The sequence below is a fragment of the Hyperoodon ampullatus genome (assembly GCF_949752795.1).
Source record: "Hyperoodon ampullatus genome assembly, chromosome: 5".
NCBI classification, from domain to species: Eukaryota; Metazoa; Chordata; class Mammalia; order Artiodactyla; family Ziphiidae; genus Hyperoodon; species Hyperoodon ampullatus.
In genome coordinates, this window is record NC_136918.1 from 108,684,880 (window position 1) to 108,712,184 (window position 27,305).

General features: G+C 36.1%; 1 protein-coding gene across 7 annotated transcripts in view; it reads right to left on the bottom strand.

The window, feature by feature from the left end:
* CADM2 (cell adhesion molecule 2) overlaps positions 1–24,971 on the bottom strand; it is a gene marked incomplete at both ends in the record, with an annotated part of 1,071,386 nt that extends 1,046,415 nt beyond the window's left edge. For all 7 annotated transcript variants that reach the window (XM_079704577.1, XM_079704575.1, XM_079704579.1 and 4 more), the window contains one exon: positions 24,911–24,971. In XM_079704577.1, the coding sequence (XP_079560703.1) occupies positions 24,911–24,971 (61 nt within the window). The remainder of the gene's footprint in view (positions 1–24,910) is intronic.
* Between the last annotated feature and the right edge of the window lie 2,334 nt (positions 24,972–27,305).

Consider the following 27,305-nt stretch of genomic DNA (forward strand, 5'->3'; position numbering starts at 1 on the left):
ATCTCCCGGAATTCTTCATTCAGTCTAATTGCTGGAAAAAATATTGCATTTCCTCCCTTTTAAAATACCCTTCCAAATAAATTGGTAAACAAAATAAACTCTTAGTGTTGCATTAATAGCATGTAATGATTAACCACAATGAAGAAAGCACCTGTAAAGATAGGAAATACAAAGGTGATTTAAAATCTTGGGCAATATTTCTAAAAAAAATAATTTTTAGAAGTTGATAATTGCACCTATGCATATCACACTCTCTGGATGTTTTGATATTCAGAGAACACATTTTTTTCCAGTTTGCCTTCATACAGCTTAAATATTTATATTATTTAAGGATGTAATTGCGTTTTATATTGAAATTGCAAGAATGAAAAATAAAAATCGTAATGCAATGCAAAGGCTAATATTTGACAGAAAACACCTCTGGCTGCCATGTCTGAGTTGACAAGTTAAAAGGCAAAATAATATGGATTAAATGCCTTTACATCCTAGCAGGTGTCCAGTTATCAATAATATTCACTGAAGAGCACTGTGTGCAGAGCACTTCTCTTCATTTCCTAATTCCCTGCTTGGCTCTCCATAGAAAGAAAGGGAGGTAGACAGTGATTTCTGAGACCTCTAAAAAACTTTGCACAGAAAAAAAGCTTTCTTTGCAATGCACAAGTATTTCATCAACATTCTCTTAAAAATTATTTCTTGTAAAATTTTTGTTTTATTAGAAATTGACATCTGTGGAACTCCAGACATAGAGTAAAATTCCAAATGACTACACAGGAATAAGAAAATCTGTATGTTCAATGAACAAAAACTAGATGTAGTCAGGAACTGTCCAAGAGAAGAAACAAACCGATTTTATAAGGATTTGTTTTTAGCATCACACTTACAGAGAAGATAGGATCTCCAAAGTATTTGTACAAAATAAGAAACTGATGAAAGACATCTTAATATCAATTTTAGTGGCCTCATAGTTATAGCACAAAAATAATACATCAAAAATAAAATATAAAGACTTTAATATTCAAATAGAATGTATGGAAATGTAACTATTCCACTTCAAAAGGGGTACCGTAAGGAGCCACCTCAACTGAAGTAACAGTTTTAAAAATTGTATGCTCGTAATTTTTATCTATATTTCAGGACAATATATTAATATTTCATATTTTACTGTTTGATACATTTTTTGTGCTGAATTATTTTATTCGAGAAAAGTAATTTTGTATTGTCTATTAATTAGTCTCATAGCTTCGCACTACTATTATTTTTTAAAATCCCAGCTCAAGTTCTAAAGAATTCTTTGAAAGAACAAAGATGATATTCTTATTATATGTATAGTACTCACACATATAACCAGAGAAACTCCAATCTTAATCTTTTCCTCAGTATAAACCCATACCTCTTTGTCTTTTCCATGATATTCACTCAATTAAAAATGATGTGTGGGTTTGTATCACAATAAAAATTCAGTTCGTTTGTATGCTTGGTAAAAATACCAATCCTGGATTATAGCGTTATATCCAGATATTTAGTTCATGGTAATACAGACTATCTACATAAATCATCATAAAAAATAGTTATATGTATTTAAAACACTATTTTAAAATTTATGGTCTATATTAATTTTGAAATTTTAAAAATGGATTCCATTTTACAGCTACATCTACATCTAGAAACACAAATGAATATTTATTTCATTTAGTAAAAAAAAGACTGACCAATGTGCATGACCTTAAAAATGATGAATCCTTAAAAAGGTATTTTCTCACTGAGAACGTGTCCCTTTAGCACAACATCAGAAGGACAAACAAATCCACACTAGTCTTAATTCAACTTAAAGTCAGTGAGTGAGGGGAGATATCAAATTTTGGTATCCCAAACATGTGCACAGCAGGTCAACTACAAAGTTCCAGGATGGCTATTTAAAACTTGATTAGATTATTTAAATGAAACCATTTAAAAGTTGTGAATTTTCTGTAAATCTTACTTAAAAAGAGAAGCTCAAAGACAATGTGAGCAGGAATTCTCATGTGGTTTAAAATAATGCCTTCTACTGAAATATAATTGTACTTGAAATCAGAAAAGCAAGAGAATGTAATCACCTCATAGAACTTGGCAACAGCTCCCACTTGGGTAGTACACTTTTTGCCTATGTTGCTGATATTTGATTTCATTTAGGTTCGGAAATCCATCCATACAAAAGTAAGATGACTCTTTCCAGGAATGCATTTAATACTTTCAACAAAGAAAAGGACTCTCTCCAGTACATTCTGATTTACTGGAAGGAAAGAAGGAAGGAAGGAAGAAAGAAAGGGAGGAAGGTAGGAATGGAGGAAGAGAGGGAGGAAGGGAAATAAGTCAAGTAGAAGCTGTCTACAACTCAAATACAGAAGTGATCTTCAAGCTGTTTCTATAGCTGTAGAATATCTAAAATGTAAGTTACTTAGCTTTAAAGTATACTCCTTTTAAAACATTTTATGGCCACTTTTCTCCCAATACTTATATATAAATTTATAAACAGCAATATACTACATTGCATCCTCCCTTTTTCTTCCTTCTATATTCCTCCTTTCTCTAGTGTTCCTGTTGAAACAACTTTACACTATGAAATGAAATAAAATGAAATAATATAACGTTATATCCTTTTAAAATTTTCTGTGATTATTTTCAGGACTCTCCAATCTTTCTCATTCAATTGCCTTTTAATTACTATAATATTCTCTTTAAAATATTTTATGAAATGCCATCGAACAGTGTGCATTCAAAATTCTGAGGACCTAATGCAAACTTCTGATTTAACAGTTTTAAAAATCTGCTCTCACAATTTATTGCTCTCACAATCAGGCATTTTACTATGTTAATTAAATAACCCTCACAATTACCTGTGAGATGGCTATCACAGTGCTTATTTTTCAGGTGAAATACCTTAGGCTCAGAGAGGTAAAATCACTTGCTCAAAGTCACACAGCAAAGCAAGACCAGAGGTCAGTCTGGCGTATTTCAAAAGCACAACATACTACCACCCTCTGCACCTGCGGTTATGTTTCTCTAACTGCAGATAACAGTACAACATAAAATGGTTACTGTTTATTATTATTATTATTATTATTACTAGGAATACCAAAAATGAATAAAGAGGTTACTTCCCAAAATGTGACTAAATGTGTTATTAGAAAACATGCACATGTGCATAAACTCTTCTTATCTGTTTATATTTTGCTGTTCATAATAAATTACTTTGAAACCCATTAATAGGGTAAGTGAGGTGATCATCACACTGAATTACATTTCCTAATTCTGTTCTTTCCGTGGCAATTGTAAAATCCACAGGCTTAGCAATGGGTGGGAAAAAAAGAATGTTCCCTGCAGCTGCAGCTGACTTTCTGGCAGACTCGGAAAGCAACTGTGTTGGCAGCTTAACCGGGCATCTGGGGCTGTCGGTGAATTAGTCTGAGTACTGACCTTCTAGATGGCCTATAAACACTCTGCGTTTGCCTTGCTCCATAATGAAGAGAATTTAACTCTTTGTACGATTATGATTAGAGGTTATTATGAAATCCTCTCTAAATTAATAAATGTAACCTTTAATGACATACTTACAAAGGAAATAAGCGTTTGGCTTTCTAAAGAACAAATTCTGTTTGGTAAGAGTGAAATTTTGGATTTATTAGAACTTGTGCAAACTGGTTTCATGAAGAGCTATCTCATGATTTGAGGCCCTTCAGTTCTCTTTATCTCTAAGAGGGCACACTTCTAAATCATTCAATAAATGAAAAAAAAAAATCTATCCTTTCATACACCAAGAAAGCATTTCACCACTTTCTAGTCTGGAAATTATTTCTTAACTAAAGTCTAAAGTACTCTTGGAGTAGTTTAAGGACATTATTTTAACCCTTATGAATATAAAAAAGCAGTTGTTTATGGCACTTAGTGCAAAATAATCTTCATTTATTGAAGTCTACTCCTGGAATCACCAAGCTTTTTTATTTTATCCTTTTTAGGCTAATAATTTCTAATAGTTTAAGATTTTTCTTGCAAGTGTTTTACAAAATGAATATTTCTTCAATGATCCCTCTTCTAGTTGTTCATGCCTCTCTTATCAGAGAATAGGGTGAAAAGTCAGAAATGCAATAAATTATTATGTACACATTAAAACAAATGACATCATAATAAGGTTATTGGTTTATATACTGATATTGGTTTATATACTGATATATCTATAGTATGCCAATATAACAATACATATATGAATATATATACATAATGGACATGCATTTTTAAAACACATTAATTGTATATCAGTAGAATTTTATAAGCACAGCTAATAATTGATTTTATCATTTTAAAACACATATTTAATTAAAGCTTTTCATTTAATGATGAAGACATAATCATATCCTAACCTTTGCAAACTATACCTATTTATTTTATTTTATTTGTGGACTTCGGGTCAACCTTCAAGTTGAAAGACAGCTTGGAGATGATCCAAGTCTAATACCCCCAAGTAACTGACCCCTAGAGAGATAAGCTGTTTCCCCAGGTGACAGAGCCGATGGCACAGTCATCATCAAAACTTTAATTCTTGATGCCCTATCCCTTGTACTTTCCATTTACACTATGCTGCCTCTGAAATAAGATTTAAATAGGGTTGAAATGAGATCATGTTTAAATCTAAAGTACAGCAGAGCTTATTTTAAACTTTCATCCAATTTTACTATAACATGTTTCTTATGTAGAGTTTCCCCTATGGCCTATTATGATCTTTGGTTTTATTTTTTTCACATAATGCAGTTATAATTCCGTGACTTTAGAAAAATTTCTGATATAAAGAATGCACACACACACACACACACACACACACACACACACTGAACTATATACTAGCAATGATAAAAAGCTAATATGGAGAATATATTAATACTTTGAAAACTGTTCTTATGGCATTTCAACAAGGAAATTCTCCTGCTTTATGTTCATTTATTGTTTTAAATGAGCAACAGCAGCATTGTGCTTTATTTCAAGTCTACTGCAATAAACACAACTACAAATGTTCTGAAATAACAAATGGTCTATAATCAAATGTGGGACATGATGTGTCTAAAAAAAAGGACTTAAAGAACTTTACTACATAAAAACTAATCTTAAGTAGGTATGTTTTAAATATATGTGTTAATTTGGTTTTTGTTCACTATAGGAAGTCACTCAAAAAGTAAAGTCTTTTATTTAAAAAAATAAATCAAAAGCATCATATTCATTCATGTTAGAAATTTTACTGAATAGCTGTGTGCCAGATAATATTCCAAAAGTAGAAGATAAAAACAGTAAACAATATCCTTGCACTCACAGAGCTTAGGGTCTACAGAGAAAAGGCAGAAAATATAAACAAGTTAGTAAAACAACAAGATAATTTCTGACAATGATGCTAATGTCTTAGATAATATCAGGGGACTACTTTAGATTATTAGTATATTTAGATTAATTTCTTGATGCTTAGATTAGCCAATGTAACTATTTTATTTCTAAATGTCACATTTTTCTAATTTACAATATATTTTTAAGTGAAATGAGAAGACAAACTTTTTGTAATGCCTTAATTCTCTTTTAAAATTTTTTATTTTTAGACTTTTGGATAAAGAAGATGGCTCCCTAAAATGTCAATTTCTCAATAATTTTTAAAAATTTACTTTCAAACGAGCAATGTTTCTTTTGACGCACCTGCTGATTGACACATTAGGAATTAAATGTAGAGGCTGCCTTTGTAAGTTTTGTTTTGTTTTATTTTGTTTTGAAGTCACTCTCTCATGAAACAAACCAATGATTAAACCATTGGTCTGTTTTTAGGAGCTGTTCTGCTGTGGTGTTTTTCCCAGTTTTACAACTGAACATATGTAGCCAATAATAAGATGCTGTAAGCAGCTAGGGTAGGGGTTGCCAGAGAAAGAGAACCAGGCATGGCTTTCTGGACATAGGAGAAGCCATTTTTCGCCTAAACCATTTTGTGATCTAAGCCTGGACACTAATGCTTGTCCTTGAACAGGTCTCAGTAATTAATGATCTTAAGAGTACAAAAGAATGCAGGAAAAAAATACTGTTATCAGGAAGAGAAGTAACAACAGCAAAGATAATATATCAGTTGTAAAGACTCCCAGTTTTTTTTGGTAAGATTAGCCTGAAGCACTCAACCATCAGATCAACTAGAACCTAAGGGATGATGATGTTGACATTTTCTGACACTCCTGACTTCAGTAAACTAAACTTGGACTCTATAGACCTTTGCCCCAATTCTATGCTGAATTCTCCTCTGATCAAGCCCCTTCATGAATATGTATATACTCTTAGCCTAAAACTTTCCCAGTTTTGTTGTTGGGGAAACACTGTTTTGGGAAAGATCCACAGTGTTTACCTTACTGCTGCAAGTAATAAAATCCTTCCTTCCCTGACCTTTAGCTTGGTTGTGTCTTTTGGCTAAACACCCACCAAGAGGTGGACCCAGTTTTTCGGGTAACAATACTTTTTGAAAAGTTGACAATTTGTAAACTGCAAAGCCATAATATGAAGACCTTCTCCTGAGACTGACCTTCAATATACAATTACTTCCTAATTACTGTATTCCATCTCTTCCACTCATATTAATGACAACATAGTAAGACTGGGTTCAAATTTTAAGACAAATTAGATCTTGACACAATCAAAGCCAACTAGCGGAGATATATTTAGAAAGCTCTCAGTTTGTTAAGTTGTATATGAAAGTATATTAAGTTTATGATACAACATTTTCCCCAAGGTTATCCATTGTGTTATTCTTGGCCATATGTGACTAATATTAATTATACTTATCTATAACAGCGTTAGAATTCTTCATTGCTTGTGCTGCCTCACTACAATTAGGTTCTAGACATACTGCACCAAAGATCATCCAAAATTCTTATTTAGTTATATGCTAATCTCCTTCACCATGTACAATGTCTCTAGCTATTGGGTCCATCAAAATTTGATTTGTTAACATACACTGTAATTTTATATCAAGACTCATTTGGAGATTCTATTTTCTATCAGCCTAATAAGGAAAAATATACTTAAAGGTACAAAGATTTACATCCATCCTCTCCATGATACTGTTGCTTTTATTCTCTTAATTATCACCAGTCCCTTTACTGACTTTTTCACCTATCCTGCTATCTGACTCTGATTTCAAAAGAAATCCAGAAATCCCTTACTTATTGTAGTTTTCTTTCTTTAGTCTACTTTTTAAAGTGAAAAACACCTTTAGACCGATGAGATATAAATCTTTCATCATTGATAAAATATGGCAAAATGAAAAGGATCCTCATCAGAAGTTTCCAAAGGAGCATTTAGAAAAATGAAGCTCTTTCCAAAAAATGACATGCCATGTAATCTACTTGCTGCCACTGATTACTAACAGTCAATGGCTTAGGCTATAGTGCTTGATATTACTCTTCATCAAAAATAATTGTGAAGGGCTTCCCTGGTGGCGCAGTGGTTGAGAGTCCGCCTGCCGATGCAGGGGACACGGGTTCCTTCCCCAGTCTGGGAAGATCCCACATGCCGCGGAGCGGTTGGGCCCGTGAGCCATGGCGGCTGAGCCTGCGCGTCCGGAGCCTGTGCTCCGCAATGGGAGAGGCCACAACAGTGAGAGGCCCGCGTACCGAAAAAAAAATAGTAATAGTAATAATAATTGTGAAGAAAACCTCTTTTTATTCTAACACTAGGTCTCTAATAAATAAATAACCAGAATAAATTATGAAAAAATCATGCATTATTTTCGGTGTTAATTCTGGAGCCTGAGTCCAAGAAGAAAGCATATTGCCAGAGATGCGTTTTAGTCTCTTCCTTACCAATTTACTTCTAAAACAATAAGCAGTTACCCGAGTTACAACATAGGTTTTTGTATTTTTGACATTTAAGAAGTGAAATAACCTGTACACTTTCTATATTCTGGGAGGAAAAATAATCTTAAAATATATTCACTTATAATTTAGATGTTTTTTCACCAAATATCATGCTTTATTTAAAGTATGGTGTATTTTAAAAATAGGCTATCTATTATATAAAGGATTGGTCCTGATGACAGTGCCATTTAAATTTCCATAATATAAATCTGGCATTTAATATGCTAAAGTTGAGTATTTTTTTTATTAGTACTACTGTCAAAATGTCAACTTTAAAAAAGTGGAAATCATAAACACACTGCATATTTTTGAGCAAATCTATGAATACCTTTCATAATTTCTTTGTCTACTCCAAGCTTTACTTTCATAATGATAATATCTAAGACTTAGAAAGTATTTTTGCAATACAAAAAATTAACACCCAAAACATACTGACTTTTGATCTAATCCCAAAGTGTTTATATTATTAGGTTTCTTCACACTTTAAGGTTATGGCAATATAAAATGGGAGTTACCTAATCCTTCTTAGAAAATTTTTCATTTGATAGAAAATGAAGGCATTCTTGTTAATGAATAATCTCAATTCCCTTATGCAGTTTCCCCAATCTGAACTCTTATTTGACAAATGTTTAACCACTGGCATTCATCCTAATACTTGTGACTTCCATTTCATTCGAGACCAGACATGAGCACAGAAGTATAGCAGCACTTTCACTTAGGCTTATTAGCCTAGAAGATGTTCATCTCAGAGATTATCTCTCTGCATTGTAAAATGACATGCCACGGAACCATCCTGAAATTCCATATTGATTCTGTCTTCTAAAGATAAAAGATTTGGGAGATAACAGAAAACACAAAAAGTTTTCTGTATCACATTCACTTTTCTATTAAGGTAAAACTTAAATGTTTTATGATGTAAATAGCTAGGAGGATTTATTCTATCAGAAAAAAAGAAGGACATAGATTATTTTTGTCCCCATTCAAAATGATAGAAGTACAATTCTACAAGAAAACACATGGGTAGAACTCTTGAAGTACTTCATCTTTATTTTATATTAGAGATTTACATTAGAGAATAAATTGCGTGATATACTCTTCTCCAAAGGTATTGAAAAATCATTAAGAAACAACTTACAAGATGATTTTTGATGGAAAAAACTGCAACCCTTTAAAATTTTCTCTTATCTGATTCTCTAAACCTAACGATATCTGAAAGAAGTCATAATTCTTACCAAGAAAACATACCCCAGAAATACCAGTCTACTAAATATACATGGACAGTGGGGTAACTTTGTTTGTTGTTGTTTACTCTGAAATAGGTTTTTTATTTTATTTCGGACTATCAAGTGCCACCAAGATCATTGGAACACACAATTAACAGTATCTAGAAAAATGAAAATATTACTGATCGCTTAATTGAGGTTATTTTTCTTATAAGGAAGTAAATTAAGCAAACAACTCCTTTTCAAGGGAAAGGTTTTCTTTTTTTCTTTGTTGAAAAGTTTACTTGAATTTTTTTTAGTATTTCAAATAATGTAAAGAAGTTTTCCTTGAGCTTATGCATTTTGTGGCATTTTTATATTAAAACAACTCTGTACAAAAATTTTACCACTTTAAATTTTGATTAAATTAATAGTAAGTGGTTTGGCAAGTAAAAGAGCCAAAGCATTTAAAAACACATAATAACATAAAGAGCTGAAGATTTCAGAATTTTATACATTATCTTAAATGATGAAGGAATGAGACATTGTAAATTGTGACACAGCTTACTGCTTAGGAAGAAAATTTTTATCTGCTGTATGAAAATGCTGCTGAAAACAAAGATGCAAGATCAACAGAAACTTAGTTGTTTAATAAAAATAGTGCCACTATAAACCAAAACTGTATCTTACCGAATGCACCTATTGTATGAAAGTGCTTTAATGAATTGAGAAAAGAACCAAAGTCACTAAGACACAAAGATGACAGAACAGCACCACCTAGTTCCCTCTAGGAAAGTTTCCAATTATGTATGCATCTCTGACTTACTTTGGAAAACTGAATATACTTTCAAAATAAATCATTTAGTATAAAACTACACTCTTGTAAATTGTCACCTACAACAGAGCACTTACTGGAATTGCTTTAATTTTAAAGTTTCCTTTAAAATATAAAGAAAGCGAAATTAAAGATTACCGTTAGGCTGAGGTTTTTCTAGCTGTGCAATGTACTGTTGAGTGAAATCCAGATAAATAAGTCTTTAAATAGAGTAACTATACATGCTAGACAACCACCATTATGATTTCTAGAGGATACATCAATTTTTGTATCTTATCTATTAAAAGGTATATATCACCTACTCCAGGGATCACACTGGCAGGTGAGGTATACTATTCAAAAATACCATATAATCTCTTAGAAATATGACATCATTTGCATATTGAGGTCATCAAAGTTAAATATTAAAGGAAGTAATATAAAGACGTCAAGAATATTTGCAGCCCGTTCGTATGATTTTGTATTTTCTCTCTAACATTTAAAATAATTGTATAAAAAATTCACTTTATTTAAAAAAATAATTGTATCCTCATCCATTTGCCAGTTTTGTTTACCAGGTGATTAATATTTCATATCATACTAATTAATATTTCAATCATATTCAGAGAGATTCAGCAGGAGGAAATATTTCAGGAGCGACATTTAATCGGCACTATCAAAAGGCCATATTACAGAAGTACAGGTTTTAATCAGGCACGATGTATTGTAATATAAGCAAGGGACAGCGTTTTAATATATATGACACAGTACAAGGAACACTGTTTCTGGATAGGACACTTTCAAAATGTTTTCCCTGAGGCATCAGCAGCTCTTTAAATGACTGTTGCTGGTAACATCAGAATTGCTCAAGCAGAACTTCAGCTCTAAAAAACTAAATATTGTTGCTTGTTACATAGATCTTTCTCACAGACCTCTTCTCCCCTACATTCCCTCTGCTGACCTGGTCATCTACGGTTCTGGCCCACTGAGCCTTTATGAAATTAAATGAATCATCCTCTTGAACAAATCAGTTAGAATAGAACAGGCTTGAATATTTCTGTTCACTTGTCAGCTTCTTTCAACTTGTATTAATAAAATAAAGAAAGAAACTGGCATCATACTGAGAATGTTTTCATGATAAACAACTGGAGGAAATGAGAGCCCTTTAGTCCAACCTTAAATAAAAATGTTAAAAGCCCAGTGAGGTTTATAATATTGTTGCTAAATCAGTGATTTCATACCCTCATTGATATATCCACATTTTGTTGCTATGGAAAAGATATTAACATAAAAATAAAATTTTTATTTTTATTTTAGAGAAAAAACAATTAAGGCATTGTAATATTTTGATTTGTTTATTCTGTATCTCAGTCACTAGAATGTGAGTTCCATAAGAGCAGAAACTATTTCCATCTTGTCTACTTGTATATCCAACATTTACAATGCTGCCTTCAAGTACATATTTCTCAAAAAATGAATCAATAAATGAATAAGTTATGTTTAAGAAAATCAATGGCTATGAAAAATAAAATGATTGTAGAAGTTTTTACATACACACATATTAAATGCACAGAAATACAAAGATGAACTCAAAATTAAAACTTAGTTCAATCCACTCCCTAATAAAAATGACTAACAGAGCAACAGTTTACTAATTTTCAGAATTGATCTATGGATGTAATTTCATTAGAAAAAACTGTATGACCCAAACTCAGGCTGATGGCTACAAAATTAATTTATAAAAGTCATTGACAGAGGGGAAAAAGTTCTGAAATTTATACAGACACGTATCAGAATAACAATCTCTTAACATGTGTAAAAATGTTAAATACCGAATAATGCATGAGTAGATATAAAAAATTAAATTTTAGTAAAAGGTATTTAAGGGCACACAGTTACTGTTATAGTGACTGTGTTATAAAAGATTTTTAGGTGGAAAGTGAAAAGAAAAACAGCATTTCTGCAGTTTGCCATCATCCATAAGATCCTTCTACAACATATTGCCAAAGAACGGATGTGGTTCCAATCTCTCAATTCACAGATGAAAAAACTAAGCTGCAAGAGAAGTAACTCACTCATATCTAAAATAGTGGCATGGCTTTGATGAGAGCTTGGGTCCCTTGAATCCTACCGTTACATCTTGATGCTGCAGGGCACTTCCAAAAATCAAAGTCTAAATTAGTTCAGTGGTATCTCCTCCCTCTATAGAATAGAGAACTCTCACTACAAAATAAAAGACATTCAGCAGGTCAACCTCACTACCACTCCCACACTAACTGTATTTTGACATGGCAGTTCCTTGTATTCTACTCAAGGATCATGGGTATCCATTATTGCCTCTTCCTCTATCACCAAGTCACTCCCATTCTCCATCTGTGTACACTAAGATGATGAGAAGCTCTCAGGAGGATGTATTTCTAATGCCTGAACATGTTTACTGCTATCTTATAGTAAGACCATTATTAAATGATAAAAAGATGATCAGTCTTCCCAACCTGTCCATACCCATCTGTCAAACATTGTTGTTGTATTATAAAATGTACTTTTATGCTGTCACATCCTTCAAAGATAATCTGTTCTGCTTTGTTGGTAGTCTGTATCTGTACAGTCAATAAAATTGGGTAAAGCAAAACAAAAATTTAAAGTAAATCGGACTTTAATGACCTCTATCAGACCTCTAAAAAACTATGAAATTATCTCTACCAATATCTTTAACTTAGCTATCCCACAGAAGTGAAAGGATATGGAGAATTGAAGTTCACAACACCATTAGTCTTACCTCACCCACAGCATTTCTATGCTATATATATATATATATATATATATATATATATATATATATATACACACACACACACACACACATATATAAGTATAAAGCAAGCCAGTGGACATGAAACTATCCTTTATAAATGTTTCTTGACCTTTAAAAATATATTCATAAATATTATCAAACACACTTCTTTTTCATGTTAGTTACCATCAAATCTTTTTATAAAGACAATGCACTTAGTACAATATATTTTTGGTGAATATTATGGATGTTGTTCTTAATTTGGCAACTTTCAACAAGAATGAGGTCTGAAATGCTTTAGCATTTAAAGTAATAGATAAAGGTACTTCCTTCTCATATCAAACTGAAAATTCAATTTCTGAGTAGTCCATTATGACCAAAATGTTGAGAAATATAAAGGTGTGATTCTTCCACACATTTCCAGTGTTTCATATACTATATGATTACACATAAAAAATTTTAAATATGTCACTTCTAACCATAGATTTATAGGATATCTCAATATAATGAATAAAATTCAGTAACATATTAAAATAATTTTTCATCAGAACAGAGATATCGTCAACAAAATTGATTCCCAAACTATCTTCCTTTTTTTTTTTTTTTTTTTTTTTTTTTTGCGGTACGCGGGCCTCTCACTGTTGTGGCCTCTCCCGTTGCGCAGCACAGGCTCTGGACGCGCAGGCTCAGCCGCCATGGCTCATGGGCCCAGCCGCTCCGCGGCATGTGGGATCTTCCCAGACCGGGACACGAACCCGTGTCCCCTGCATCGGCAGGCGGACTCTCAACCACTGCGCCACCAGGGAAGCCCTATCTTCCCTTTTTTTCACTAGGATCTGGAAAGTGAATCAGCTGGGGCTAAACAAAAGCCACGTTATAGATGAGATTATTCTTACCTGGCTGTTGCATCATACTGACACTCACATCTTCACATAAAGCAAGATTTTCGGTACTAACAGAAGCTATGGGGGAATATAATTCTAATATTAACTTCATAAAGTGACAATAACCCTCAATAAATTGAGATAGTTTAATCTACTTTGAATATCTGTTAACTGAATGTGTATTTCTAGCAGGAGGATGATACAGTGATTTGGCTTCAAGTAAATCTTAACTTAGCCTACTTAATAATATCCTCTCAAATGCCAAGAGTCATGAAACGGTCAAAAATCTGAAAGACAATTGGGAAATGAATTTTTTAAATTTGAAGAAAAACTATATAACTTTTAAGAAAAACTACATTTCTCTGGGACATTTTAGGAAAAGTATTCTTAAAACACTTTATGTGGAAATAGAGTCACTACAAATTGTAGAAAGTCTTTTCACTGTTGGAGTTCAACTCCCAGTAACTATATTTAAATTCTCTTCAAAAAGTAGTTAATATTCCCATTCTACCTCCCACTGTCTTCCCAAATGCAAAAAGAAAACTAAATCAAATTCAACCATAGCAAATGTGTGTCGTCAATTGTAGAAGTATGACTTAGCATTAAATATATATATATATATATATATATATATATATATATATAGAATTTTCTTTAAAAGCCCTTTTAAATAAAACAAATGGAAACTCCCCAAGTTAAACTGAGAAGAATATACCCTGAATCTGTACTTCAAGGACTACTCAGAGCACCTCTGCTCTACAGCTTGGCAATAACAAAAGCAGGTCAGTCCTCACTGATAATCTGGCAGATCAAGGTCAGTTTGTAATTCCTCTTTGTTTATACATTTATCCAGAAATACCAGCTACTCTAAATAGAACAGTAAGATGATTTGACTTCATGTTTATCCAAAGTCATCATCAGGAATATTTTTGGGGCCAGGGATACATAAAAAAAGACAAAGGGTTACAATGCCCAGAGAAATCAGGGAGGTTCAAAGCTATGAGACAAATGTTTTCAGGGCAAATTTGAACTGACTACCTTAACTGAAAGGAGTGATTCTACATTTTTTGTGAAGTATGTCATTATTTAGAATCATATTTCTTAGTGTTCATTTTTGTCTTCTCCCTGTACTTTACATACAGATGAAAATTGATTGCAAATATTTATTCTATATGGAATACTGTATTGGCATTTTGGCAATTATAAATACTTAAATATTATTTGGATCCAATTAAAGAGATGCATCATGATTAAATGGATTGGAAGAGAACTAATCAATCAGTGGAATGAAAACATTAAAAAATAGACATTTTATTAGGCAGTTGAAATAAAATGAAGACTAAGACCCTGCACTCTAGGGGCTTATAGTCCACTAGAGGAGACAGACAGATAAATACCTAACATTCAAAATGCTATAATAAAAATATATGTAGGGGTTATATAGATCATAACATAGACAAAATAAAATGCTTAGTTCTCTCATAAACTAAGAAAACATAAATGCTTAAAATAATCAATAAAGGGCAGATGGCACTCTTTTGTCTACTAAAAAAACCACATCAGATTCTGGTCAAAATTTCTCATAAAAAAATCTCACGGTTCCTGGACATTAGCATTTTTTTAGCTACCATTAATAATAATATGGCTTGGAAAATCATGCAGTTGTGTAAAATAATGAAACAAAAATTCGTTAAAAGTGTCAGTATATCAACTTATAAAATGCTTTTTACTGCAATAGTCATAGAAAAAGAAAGAACAGTTGTATTTACAAATTAAACTCAAATTTTTTGATGATATATAACCCAGGAATACAAGTAAGTCAAGGGGTACAATTAATATAAGTATACTCTCAAACTCATGTAATGTAGGAAAATATCCTTTTTATAAATGGTGACGTACTAAAATGAGCAAATTATTTGCAACTATCCCTCCACAAATATAGTCTCTTTAAAAAAAAAAAGTGTTTCTTTCTCCCTTTCTTTCTCTCTCTCTCGTTCAATATTCCTATATATTTGCACAGTTGTCCACATTGCATCCAAATCAAAAACTGAAAATATAATGTTTTAAATTTGGCAATGTACTGACATTTAGCAGCCCATGTAGATTGCAGGCAATTAATACTATCTAAAAATCTATAGCCTCAAATAATAACCAGCATAATTTCAAGATCCCACCATAGCAAAATGTGTTAATGGGCTAGTTAGGGAATAGAGTATTGATTCAGGAACAATTTCTGATTCTTCTTTTTCTTTGGGAGAGTGAAAGGGACAATCCCTATTCAGGACAGGGGACACACATTTTCACTCATTATTTTATTTCATTCCCAGAGCAAAGAACTATTTAGAAATAACAGATACTGTATTCTGCATCACAATGGTGAATTTCATTCTGCCTTGGCAGGGTAACTAGTAAGTGTAGAATGTGAGTAACTGCTTGCTATACTGGAGTCATAGATATATAATTGCCTTCAGAAACATCCTTCTCTGAATACCACCTACACATTAATACATGACAGTGAACTTACAGCCAGACCCCTTGTTCTATCCACATGATCCCTGAAAAGGCTTTGAAATGAGGACACGTGCATAAATAAGGCACACTGAATATCACAGTACATGTAACAAACTAGAGTATTATGAATCCTTAGGGGAAACTCATAGAACTAATACATTCTCTAAAGAAAGCTGCACATGAGTAAAGAGAGCCTAAAATGCTAATTAGATCCTCTCAGTGAAAGCTATAGAAAAGTTGATTCCTGAATCCTGAAGTTGGGCACAGAATGGAACATTTGTATACAGAAAGACTGAAGGGGAAAAAAAAAAAAGAATTTGGCATAAAAGCCCTTCAATAGATGATTTACACAATTCTTGAGAAAATAAATGAAGCAAAATAAAAGGATAACGGTGGGAGAATTCCAAATCTCCTGAAAGGGTTAAGTAGAAGTGATTTCCTATTAGAAAAGAGTTATGTAACAACAGAGGGAAATACACAGCCTAGCATATGCTAATTTAGTCAGCTTTGCCAGGCGTTTCTGTGTGTTTGGCTGGCTGACTCACATTCCTTCCCTCCTCTTTTTGCCATTTTTATTATGAGACTAAGAAGGTTGAACTCTCACGAAATGCAATGATAACAATAACGAAAACAACTAAATGCACACTGTACGTGTTTTATCCTTGCTAAAACACTGGGGTACAAGCCTTGGAAGTTGAAAGAAAAAACACCCAATCTGGACATATTCAGTACATAGGTTTATCAAAACTCCCTTCAATAAACCAGCCCCCATTAATGTCTTTTAATGGGTCTTTCAGGTGCGTAGAACGGTGTGGAGTGGGGGGATATTATATTCCTAGAGAATATAAAGGAAGCTGAGTTACTATTCAGATATCAGACCATAAAATAGATTGCAATAAAGGAATGACAAATCAGAAGCTTATTGTGCATTTTATTTGCTTTTAAATACAAATATTCTAATCATCCCTCATTTCAGCCTAAGTCTACTACTTAAAATTGAAAGCAGAGGACATATAAAGTATGAGAAGGAATGGAAGGTATATATGTCAGGGACATTTTCTCCAGCAGGGATATAGGACAAGCTAACGTAAAATATGAATCTATTATGAAAGTAGAAACATATTTTATGCACCATAAATTTTAGGCTTTGATGTTTAAGTAAGCATTATGGGAGGCACTTGTATCTTTAAATGCAAACAATTTTAGCAAAGAAGCTAAAAATATTTCTTTACAAGAACAAATTAATTGGTTTTATAAATTATACTGAATCAATATAACAGTTATACACTTAGCAGTTGGCAGCACATCCTTGTCAGGAAAGGTGCTTTCTCACTCTGTTCCCAAAGATGATTTTAGATAAACAATGCACTGTCACTGTAACTAAGCCATCATCAAATCTATAAAATTATTAGAGGGGGTCAATTTAACCTATAAATGGACTTTTGTATGCTTATGTGAAATTATTTACACTATTTGATCACACTTAGCTTTAAGATTTTTTGTTCTTCAAAACAAATGAATGCTTATTTTTGTGTTCTAAACATCCTTGATGACGTCAGTATCTAGCCCCCAGAATAACTGCTTAACTGTGACTAAACAGGGGCTTCCCCTTCAGCATTCAAATGGCTGAAAGATAATTTAAATATTCAAGTGGAAACTATTTGCTGACTCAGAAAGAGTTATCCCCAGTGTTGAATAATGACTGTCTTAATATTTACTTCAAAGACCTCTAAAATAGAATGTGAATAATTAATGGCTGGCTCTCTCCATGGCAGGTCTCCTTACAACCTCAGCCCTGTCTCTATTCAGGTAGCAGTAGGTTCTCATCACTCAGTTTTATAAGCACAAAAGAAGATCCAGAATAAATGCTCAGCTCTATTGCAAATTCAGAAACTGTAAACCTTGCGTGTATGTGTTTTTAAGTGGAAAAGTTAATCATTGCTGCAGCCTAAGAAAATGTATTCAAATAATACCTTTTTTAACCTTCATAAAAAGGGTAAAAGAAAATAATAAGTGCAAACAAAATAAACTTTTCCTTTTTCCTCACACTTCATCCCTGAGAGCCCCAAGCTCTAATTATGTACAAAATTATAAGCACGTCCTTCAAACATCTTTACAGTTAAAAATAACTGTAAATTTTAGGCTTGTATGTGCATATATATAGATAAATGATTGAGGAATATTTCCTTTCTCAGTAATTACATCTTTGATTTGGGCATTAATATTTAACTCATGCCTAATTAAGCAGAATATTTACTTTCCTAATTTTTATCTATATTACATATTACTAAGATAAAAACAATTCCATATCTGTTTAAAGAAACCTACTGAACACATAAACAGGACCAACTGGCCTCATTTCTAGAATAAAAATCAATATGCATAATATGTTCAATTACTTTGTTTTGTAGCAAATGGAATCAAAATAAAAAATGCTACTTTAGTTACTGTTATCTGATAGGCTTCCATGATAGGTTGCCCATAAGGTCCACAGCTCTTACATTTATTAAGGAACATATTTGATGATTTTGCCTGTGTGATAAATAAAATTGTTCAGACAGAAGGGAAATATTCTCTACTAGTTTGACGTTAACACAAATTCCAATTTATGGCACTAAATAAACTGTGTGAACAAACATTGAACAATTAATTCCTATTTCTTTTAAACCTACTGCATTCTCGAAAAACAGGAAGTGCTGTAATAAGGAAAAAACCAAGGGACTGAGTCCTTACTCACTAAAGGAAGAGGAGGATAACAGAGTATTTGCCAGCTCAACATTGATTAGGTCCAAAACATGAAAATAACTGCATAAGAATCCTATTTTAACTTTGTTATTATTTTCATTAAACTGACCCATGGTCCTGATAGTCTGCAAGATAGTTGCAAGTTTGTACCATTCATTTGATGAAAATGTTGATAATTTTATTAGGATTTTTTTACTACATTCATCTTTAAGCAAAATATGTATTCTCTTTTGCTTTGCCATGACCTCACGTGATTAGAAATACTCTCTGAATTATTTCTAGTTATGAAAAGCTGAAGGATGGTTCATGTCCACTACAAGCTATGAAATATGAAAAGACTTCCCATTTCACTCATGCCACATGACTGCTTTCCTAAGTGTTCGCCTGCGGCTGCAGAGCACATTAGGCCTGAGATGCCATTTGCAACATCACACAGCAGGGGGCTTCAGCTGCCACAGCTCTAGGTTAATCTTCACCCACCTCTTTACGCAAGGAATTTGCAGAAGATGTCTTTTTTTGATACTACAGAGCTGCACTCCAAAAATGCTTGACATTTTCAAATAAAATGTTGGCAATGAACTTGTCCTTTTAAATATTTTAGGTTAAATCAGTAAATTTAAATCATGCCCTTTATTTATTTTTTTTTCATGACTTGAGTTTGTAATCTTATGCAAAATATTTGTGATTTTTACTTCTGGAAAAGAAAAAAAATATGGGTAGGGAAAGCTCATGTCAAAGAACAGCTGATCAAACTGTATTCATCTAAAGATGTATATCAACAGCTATTGCTATGATAATTTTTTATAGGAAAACTTTTCTAAACCAATACGACCTATAAAATGTTAAAATTAATTCATATATTATTTAGTAAAGTATGAGTGCTGATATATTATGAGGAGAAGGGACCATTTAACTCCATCATGACTAATTAGGACATACCTATTATTCAACTCAAAACTATTACGCATTTACTAAACTGAGAATAAGAAGATTGCACGGATAAGTAAAGCTCAGGGCTTGCCCTCAGGAAGCTTAAGTTTAATAAAAAACAGGCAAGAGAGCTGTTTTAAGAGGGTAAACAAACCTGTATCTGACAATTCCACAACGGACTTCTGACTTCAGTTTGTGATTTCCACTTCCTTGATTTGTAATTTCCCTTCTCACTGCCTCCTCAACCTACTCAGCTAGCTGCCACACAATGGGCGATTTTGCCAAGGAAGTTTAATGAAGTCTATTAAAACAAGGAGTCTCTATCAATAAATCTCATAGAATGCATGTCAGCACGATCAAATAAAACAATAATATGAAACACCTATGTTATATTATTAATGTACCCTCAAATACTTCATAATAGATAAATTTTACTTGTCTCAACCATTTTTTACCCCATAGACCCTCTTTTTTAAAAAGAAAATTGATTATCACTTGATGTTGATTTCAGGCCACTTTAAAATGCATGCTTAGGATGTCTTCCAACATTTTTGCACATCCATTTGCTGTTTAAGTGATTTAAGTAAGTTTTTCTTTAAGAAAAATGACTATCTCACTATTTAAATGTGGGGCAAATATTTTTCACATATTTGATATTCTGGTGGAAAAAGGAGGAAGAGGCCATCTCAGTTGATGCTTACCTTTGTCAAATTATGTTCCCAGAATTCTACTAGCTGTAGAAATAGGGGAAAAGACAATGAAGTAAGCTTCCACATCTTGATACTAAATTAGTCTAAGAACTCCTCATATTTGCAGAGAGATTATCATAATTACTGTCTGGTGTTTGCTGTTTAAGTCATAGTCATTGACTCTTGTGTACAAAGTCTACTTTTCAAAGTTTTAGCTGTTGATCAAAAAAAGGGAGGAGTGAGCTGTATCTTAGGAACTGCATTCAGCATAAGAAATGAGCTCAACATGGCTAAGGCTACTAGATGTAGAGGGAAAAGAGTGGGAGAGACTTATTTTTCGGAAGTATTAAGTTGTCAATATTTTATTAAGTATATATAAATGTATTTTGCATTACAATGTGTTCTCTAAAAATGTAAGGGGAGGTGCATGACACACTGAGGCAAGTAATATGTATGTCCAACAGACCTTTAACTTGAAGATCTTTCTTTCTAAGTATAACAAATTATTTACTAGAACTTCCCATAGCAACACACACACACACACACACACACACACACACACAAAACCCCTAAAGCCCCAATATTAGTGTTGGGTATGTTTTTGTGTAAGGCTAACTCTAAAAAGGAAATAAAGTTCTCAACAAAATTAGAATCTATGCGTCTCTATTTTGTGGTTACATTTGCCCTTCCTTCCTTTTTGCCCTTTCTAGAATTGTTTGCTGTATTAAACAAGACAGTCTCCATCTTTGCAGTGTCTCCTCAGGCATGGAAAGTGATACACCTTCAGGGAGGGTCAGCAATTGAACTGGATCTACTCTGTAGCCAAGAAGAGGTCTTAGTTGCAGGTGGTAAGCTTTTACACTCCTCATTCTACAGAAATTCATTTCTTTAATGTGTCCCCTGCCCTTGCCCCAGGTTCTCCCTCTGTCTATGATGGAGGAAAATAAAAAAGGGTGCTGTATAGCTTAATACTGAATCAAATTTTATTACCTAAGTAGTCTACATTCCAAGTTATACTTTGGTCAGAAACGTTTATTTTCTATCTAACTATGCATTTCCTAAAGACCCATTGAGGATGAAGTAGCAGATGTTGTAGAATAGAACTATTTAAGCCTTTTTTAAAAAACTCATTTTATCATTATCTTGAATCTCACCACTGGCTTATCACTCTACATATTAACAAGCCAAAAGATTGAGGTTGCTTCCCAGGAAAAGTAAAAAAATTGTTGACAAGGTAAAACACAGTGAAACCACAGGGAAGATGTGTTCAAATGAGTCTTCTTGTCTAAAATAATGCATACCACAAGAAATGGGATAATAATACAAAGGATAAATACATTGATTAGTATGACTTAAGTGAAAATACCACTATAGTGTTGATAACGCTAATAATAAGAAGCGGCAGACTGCGTATAGTATTTGCCTAGTCATAACTACTAACAGGCAGAGCAGACTACCTCCGGCCAAAATCAGTTGCTCACTAGTTCCCCCGCCACCCATCCTTCCCTGTGCATAGAAAGGAAAGACCTGCTAAGTATTTAATCTGTGTCCAGGAAATAAAGCTTTCATTTTACAATCTAACCAAGCCCTAATAAAATAGTAGAGTAGTGGGAGAAACATAAACCTGGACCCTGAAGCAATGTTTTCAGCCAAGACCAAGACAGGAAGGCATGAGCAATTTGTTTGAGCAGGAACTGACAATATCAACAAAGTGTGATGTGTCTGTGGAGCAGTGTTTGATAAATGTGAGGCAGCCATAAACATGAGAAGACAGTCCAATGGGGCTTTGTGCCTCCTCCCGCTTCTAGTTGTTGTTTTTTTTTTCTTTAAATCTTCTTCTCTCTTTTGGTGTATTAATATGGCCTGATCTAAGATGCTCAGAAGTACACATACATCCTTGAGCTGGTGCTCTTTCCCTGGTTGCTGTATAGGACACTTATTTATTTATTTATTTGGACCTGCTGCTGGTTGCAGTGGTACATTTTCTCTGGTATACTTTTCACCCCTCTCCCCCAGTCTGCTGTGAAAGGCAGCGCTGTTTCAATACTTGGTTTACACACTTAATAAAAGAGGCCCATGCCCTTAATAAAAAAGAATGCAGCTGATGGAATCTCTCAGGGTAGAGAAAGAGTAAATCCTCCTTCAGGCTGAGAGAGAGAGACAGAGAGAAAGGCACCAGCAGACAGTAATTTTGCAGTGCACTGAATAGACAATTCACAGGGAAATGTTGAAGGCAGAGAGGAGGCGACCCCCAAGTGCAGTCCATTGCCCACATGTTCTATAATAAATAATCTTCTCGCACCAGCCCAGTAGTGTGTTCAGTGACGTGCCAGGGCCAACATACACAGAATGGCAGGGAAAACACATCCAGTGGTGTCGAATTTTCATCGCAATCACCAAATTAACTGATTTCCCCACATCACACTCCCCTCACTCGGCGTGGCGTGTGCGGACACACACACAGACACATACACACACAGAAGAGCTGAGAAATGCAAGTTACTGAGAGGTGAAGTGGGGTCTCTAGGAGGATGTTTCCGGACGGATTAGAAACCTAAGTAATGTGTCAGCCACCGGATTACTTGCATGAGGGTGGCGGTATAAGCGGTGGGAAATGGGACCAGGCGGCGTAAGCAAGAAGAACAGGCTGTCTGCCTTCTCGGGGATTCTGGCACGTGACATATCTAAAATGTACATCAAACATAAAATGCACAAAGTTACCACAAATTATTCTAACAAATATCTCTGCAAGTTCAGTTAGTTAATTCAGGAAAAATCTGTCCGCTATCCCTTCTTTCACATTCATAAATATGCATAAAAAATATATGGTCCCGGTCTACCGGAGGAGGCTAGGAGAGAGGATGCATTCCAAGAACTTGCTGAAAGATGGTTCATTGACCTCATTTAAATCCTCCAAAGGCCGATTGGGTTTTGCACGCCTGTGGTTCTATGTGTCTTACTTTCAGATTCCTTTTACCCAGGGACGAATAAATTTGATCAACTTATCTTTCCTACAAATACACAAATGATGACAGAGGGGTTAGAGGTGGGCAAAGGTTTATCAAGAAATCAAGAGTCACGTAGCTTAAAAAATATCATATGGACCATAATTTCACATCCATCTTCCCTGTATCTCACACTCAAGCCACATCCCTACACCACTCTCTTCAAAGCAACAATCTTCCGCCTTACAGCCCCTGCCCACTCAGCCCTAGCACGCCGCCTCTGCCTCCACTACCACCCAAAGGGTGCTCTTCCTATGCACTCCTACTCTATTTATTTCATAATCAGCATCGTCCTCCCATTCCACACAGCCCCCTCCTCCCTCCTTCAAAAGAGAGGGTCTGAGGAAAAGTGTACCCCAGTTCCCTAGCCAGTCTGCATCCAAACCCAGTGATTTGCATAATAACAGTGTTTTGTGCGGTTTCCCTCCGCTGCGGTCACAGGGGTTCCTACATTTCACGTGAAAGGATAATATTAATTACGGAAAAGAAGCGGCAGAGAGCAGATGGAGAGGTAGGGAATCTAAGCGAAAATCCCTTAGCAGTAAAGTAACTGCTAGGGTGCATATGTTTCTTGTCTTAAGAAAAAAAGAAAAAGAAAACCACACAGACTGAATAATAAAAAGTCAGTTTGTTTATAAAGTGGCTTTTGGTCTTTTAATTCTTCCCTTCCCCGGCCCTCTCTTTTTATTTCTTGGTTTATTTATGCATTCTTTCTTTTTCCGTTTACTCTTTTTTTTTTCTTTCTTTCTTCCTTCTCTCTTTTAACCTCAGACAGTCTCCTCTCTCTTCCTAGGTGAATGACACGTCTCACAACACATTCCCCCCACCCCTCCCCCGGGGATGTTATTGCAATGCACACAGTGCTGCCGCTGCTGCTGTTCTCGCCGTCTCGGTAGCTCGCTCCCAGGCTCTCACACACTTTTTAAAGGCACACGGATATGATGATGGTGGGAGGAAGGGGAAAGAGAAAGAGGACCCGAAAAGGGGGAGGTTAAAGAGGTGACAAGAGATGGAGAGGGTCGGTCAGGAGCGTGACGTGGGAGGTGGCTGGTGGGGGTTGGTGGGAGGGTGGAATGTTCAGAGAAGGCACAAGTTGCCAGCCAAAAGGCGTGGGAGTGTGTGTGTGTGTGTGGGGGGGGGCGGTGCTGGCGATGATGGAGAGTGAGAGATGTAGGAAGCTCAGGTGAATGAAAAGGCGAAAGGTGCCCGTAAGGGGCTGACTGCCGAGAGAGCAGGGTTGAGACAGCGCTAGAGATTCGAGGGGCTGGAGCAAACTACCACTGGCCCCTGCCGCACCAGGGTGTAGGGGGAGGGGGTGGAAATCGCCGGGGACTGGGGGACTGACTGTAAGGGGGAGAGTGGAAATATGGGGTGGAGTGAGGATGATGGGGAATGGGCATGAAGTTGATGCTCCCCGCGGCGGGGCGGGGATTACCTTGTAGCAGGAGCCCGCAGACACTGTAAAAGCGCAGAACGGCGCTGCGTTTCCAAATCATGGTCCCTTCTGTGGAGGGTTTGGAATGGAACGAGGGGTGCAAAGAGATGCTGGTGAGCGGAGCACCAGAGTGCGGGGCTCCGCCGGTGTCTTCCTCGCGGAGCCCTCTGGACCCAGGGTCCTCGCCGCTGCGGTGTTCGAACCCGCGGACGCTGAGCGGCAGCAGCAGAAGCGGCAACGGCGAAGCACCCGCAGAATGGGGTTTCGGTGGGCAAAATAGTTTCTTCTCCTCCTCCTCCTGATGGTGGTGCAGCCGCGACAGTCCGCCTGCCAGGCACGGGTTCGGAGCTTGCCTTCCTCTCCGCGCGCGCAGCAAGTCCCAGCACCCGCCGGGGCTGTCCGAGCAGGTGGTGCAGGGATGCCGGGGTGTCGAAGAAGGGGCGGACGAGGGTTGCAAGGAGTGGGTAGGTCACGGAAAGGGAGAGGCGGGGAAGGGGGGGAGCAAGCAAGCAGCAGCCGCCGCTCGCGCTAGGGGTGTCTCGGGGTCCTGGGAGCGGAGGTGGAAGCGGCGCTAGAGGTGGAAGCGGCGCTAGAGGCGGTGGCGGCGGCAGCGGCGGCGGCGGCGGCTGCCGGATGCTTCGGCTGCAGCAGCAGCAGTGGCAGCGGTGGCGGCGACGGCGGCAGCGGCGGCAGCAGCGGCGGCAGCTCTACAGAGCACCAGACACAAGGGCAAGCTCAGCGCGGTGGAGGCCCCGCCCCCACCCTGGCCAGGGACAGACACCGCCCCCCGGCCAATGAAAACACACCCGCCCACCAGGCCTGGCCAATGAGAGAAAGGGATGGGTGGAGACAGGCGCCGGGAAAAACAAACAGGCTTCTCAAGGACCCTTCGGGCAGGAAGAACTGAATCCCCCATTCACTCACCCCCGGCTGTTCTCACCTCCTTAGAGAGTCTAGCCTTAACTTTCTGAGGAGATAGCACCTCCATTAATCAGTGCCTAGCCTTCGGGAAGGGTTTAGCCAATCGCCACCGCGAGGGGGCGGGGTTAGCCGTGTCCCCAGCAGGTTCTGGTACCCGTGGTGGCTGGGCCAGGTCTGGGTGCTAAGTTCTTGCGCGCATTTGGACTCCTAGAGCAGATGGTGGCTGCACCTGCCCACTCACCAGCTGCAGTAGCATTCTCTGAAGCTCCCAGAAGCAAAAGGGAAAGATTGCAGAGGGCGTGGGAGAGGCTAAGTATAGGGAGCAGAACACCTACCTGCCTACAAGGACTTGTGTGACGGAGGAAGAGTTAGGGGTGGAGGAAATTAATTTGTTGTTGCTGTTCTTGAGAATTTGACTTAATCTAGACGTAAATTTCAGTAGAGCCTAGCAGGTGACAGTATCACATCGGTCAGTACTGAGATCAGGTAGATCCAGGTTCAAATCCCATAGCTGTCACTTCTTGCTTCACAGTGTTTGATGATTTTACTTGAACGTTTAAATCTGAAGCCTCCTCAACTGCAAAATAGGGATACTAATAGCACTTAACTCTTGGAGTTGTAAGGATTAAGTGAGAATGCAAACCTGTTAGTACAGGGCCAAGCAATGTGTAAATGCTTTATAAATGGCGGCTTTAAGCTATTTAGTGGGATTCTTCAAATTCGGTATAGCAAGAAATCTTGGGCAATCCTCCATAAATGTCTTAACAGCAACCATAAGGAAGGGAGAAAAAGCATAACTGTGCTTTCTTCAAGGACTCAACCAAAGGTGATCATGGAAAGAAATTCAGGAATCTGGAAAGAACCATCTCTATAAATCAGCACCCTGAATGTGCCCTTTAGAAGAGGAGATATAAATGAACAGGACATAAGTTAATCAGAAGTTGTGTTTCCAAACGAGCTTAATTCCCAGGATTTTCCCTATGACCAGTTTTTAATTGGACCAAATTAGCAGATGATGGACTAGTTCGGTAGTGTTAAATCAGTCACACCATAAATAAAGTCCACTTTGTTTGAGCGACTACACAATAGAAACCTGCAAGCAAGGAGACAGAGGGAAAGATGAGAGGCAGGATCAATACTGAGGCCCTTAGCTCTTTCTCATTTGTTGCTCACTTTGCCACAACCTTTTACAACTTCAACCCTTGCCTTTTAACTAATGACCCATTCATTTCTCTCTCCACCTTTCTCCCCAGGTTCTCAAAATTAAGAAGCCACATGTCCACAACAAAACTGCAAGAAAGAGGATATGTGAATACTCTTGTTATTGTAGCAGAGAGTTGCCTACTGTGAGTTTTAGCTGTTAGGAACCTAAGTCCAAGAATACTGCTATCATTTAAACTACTGTGAGCATCAGAAGGTGAAATTCTAATCATTATTGACTCATGCTTAGGTTTTGTGTCAGGGAGTATAAATA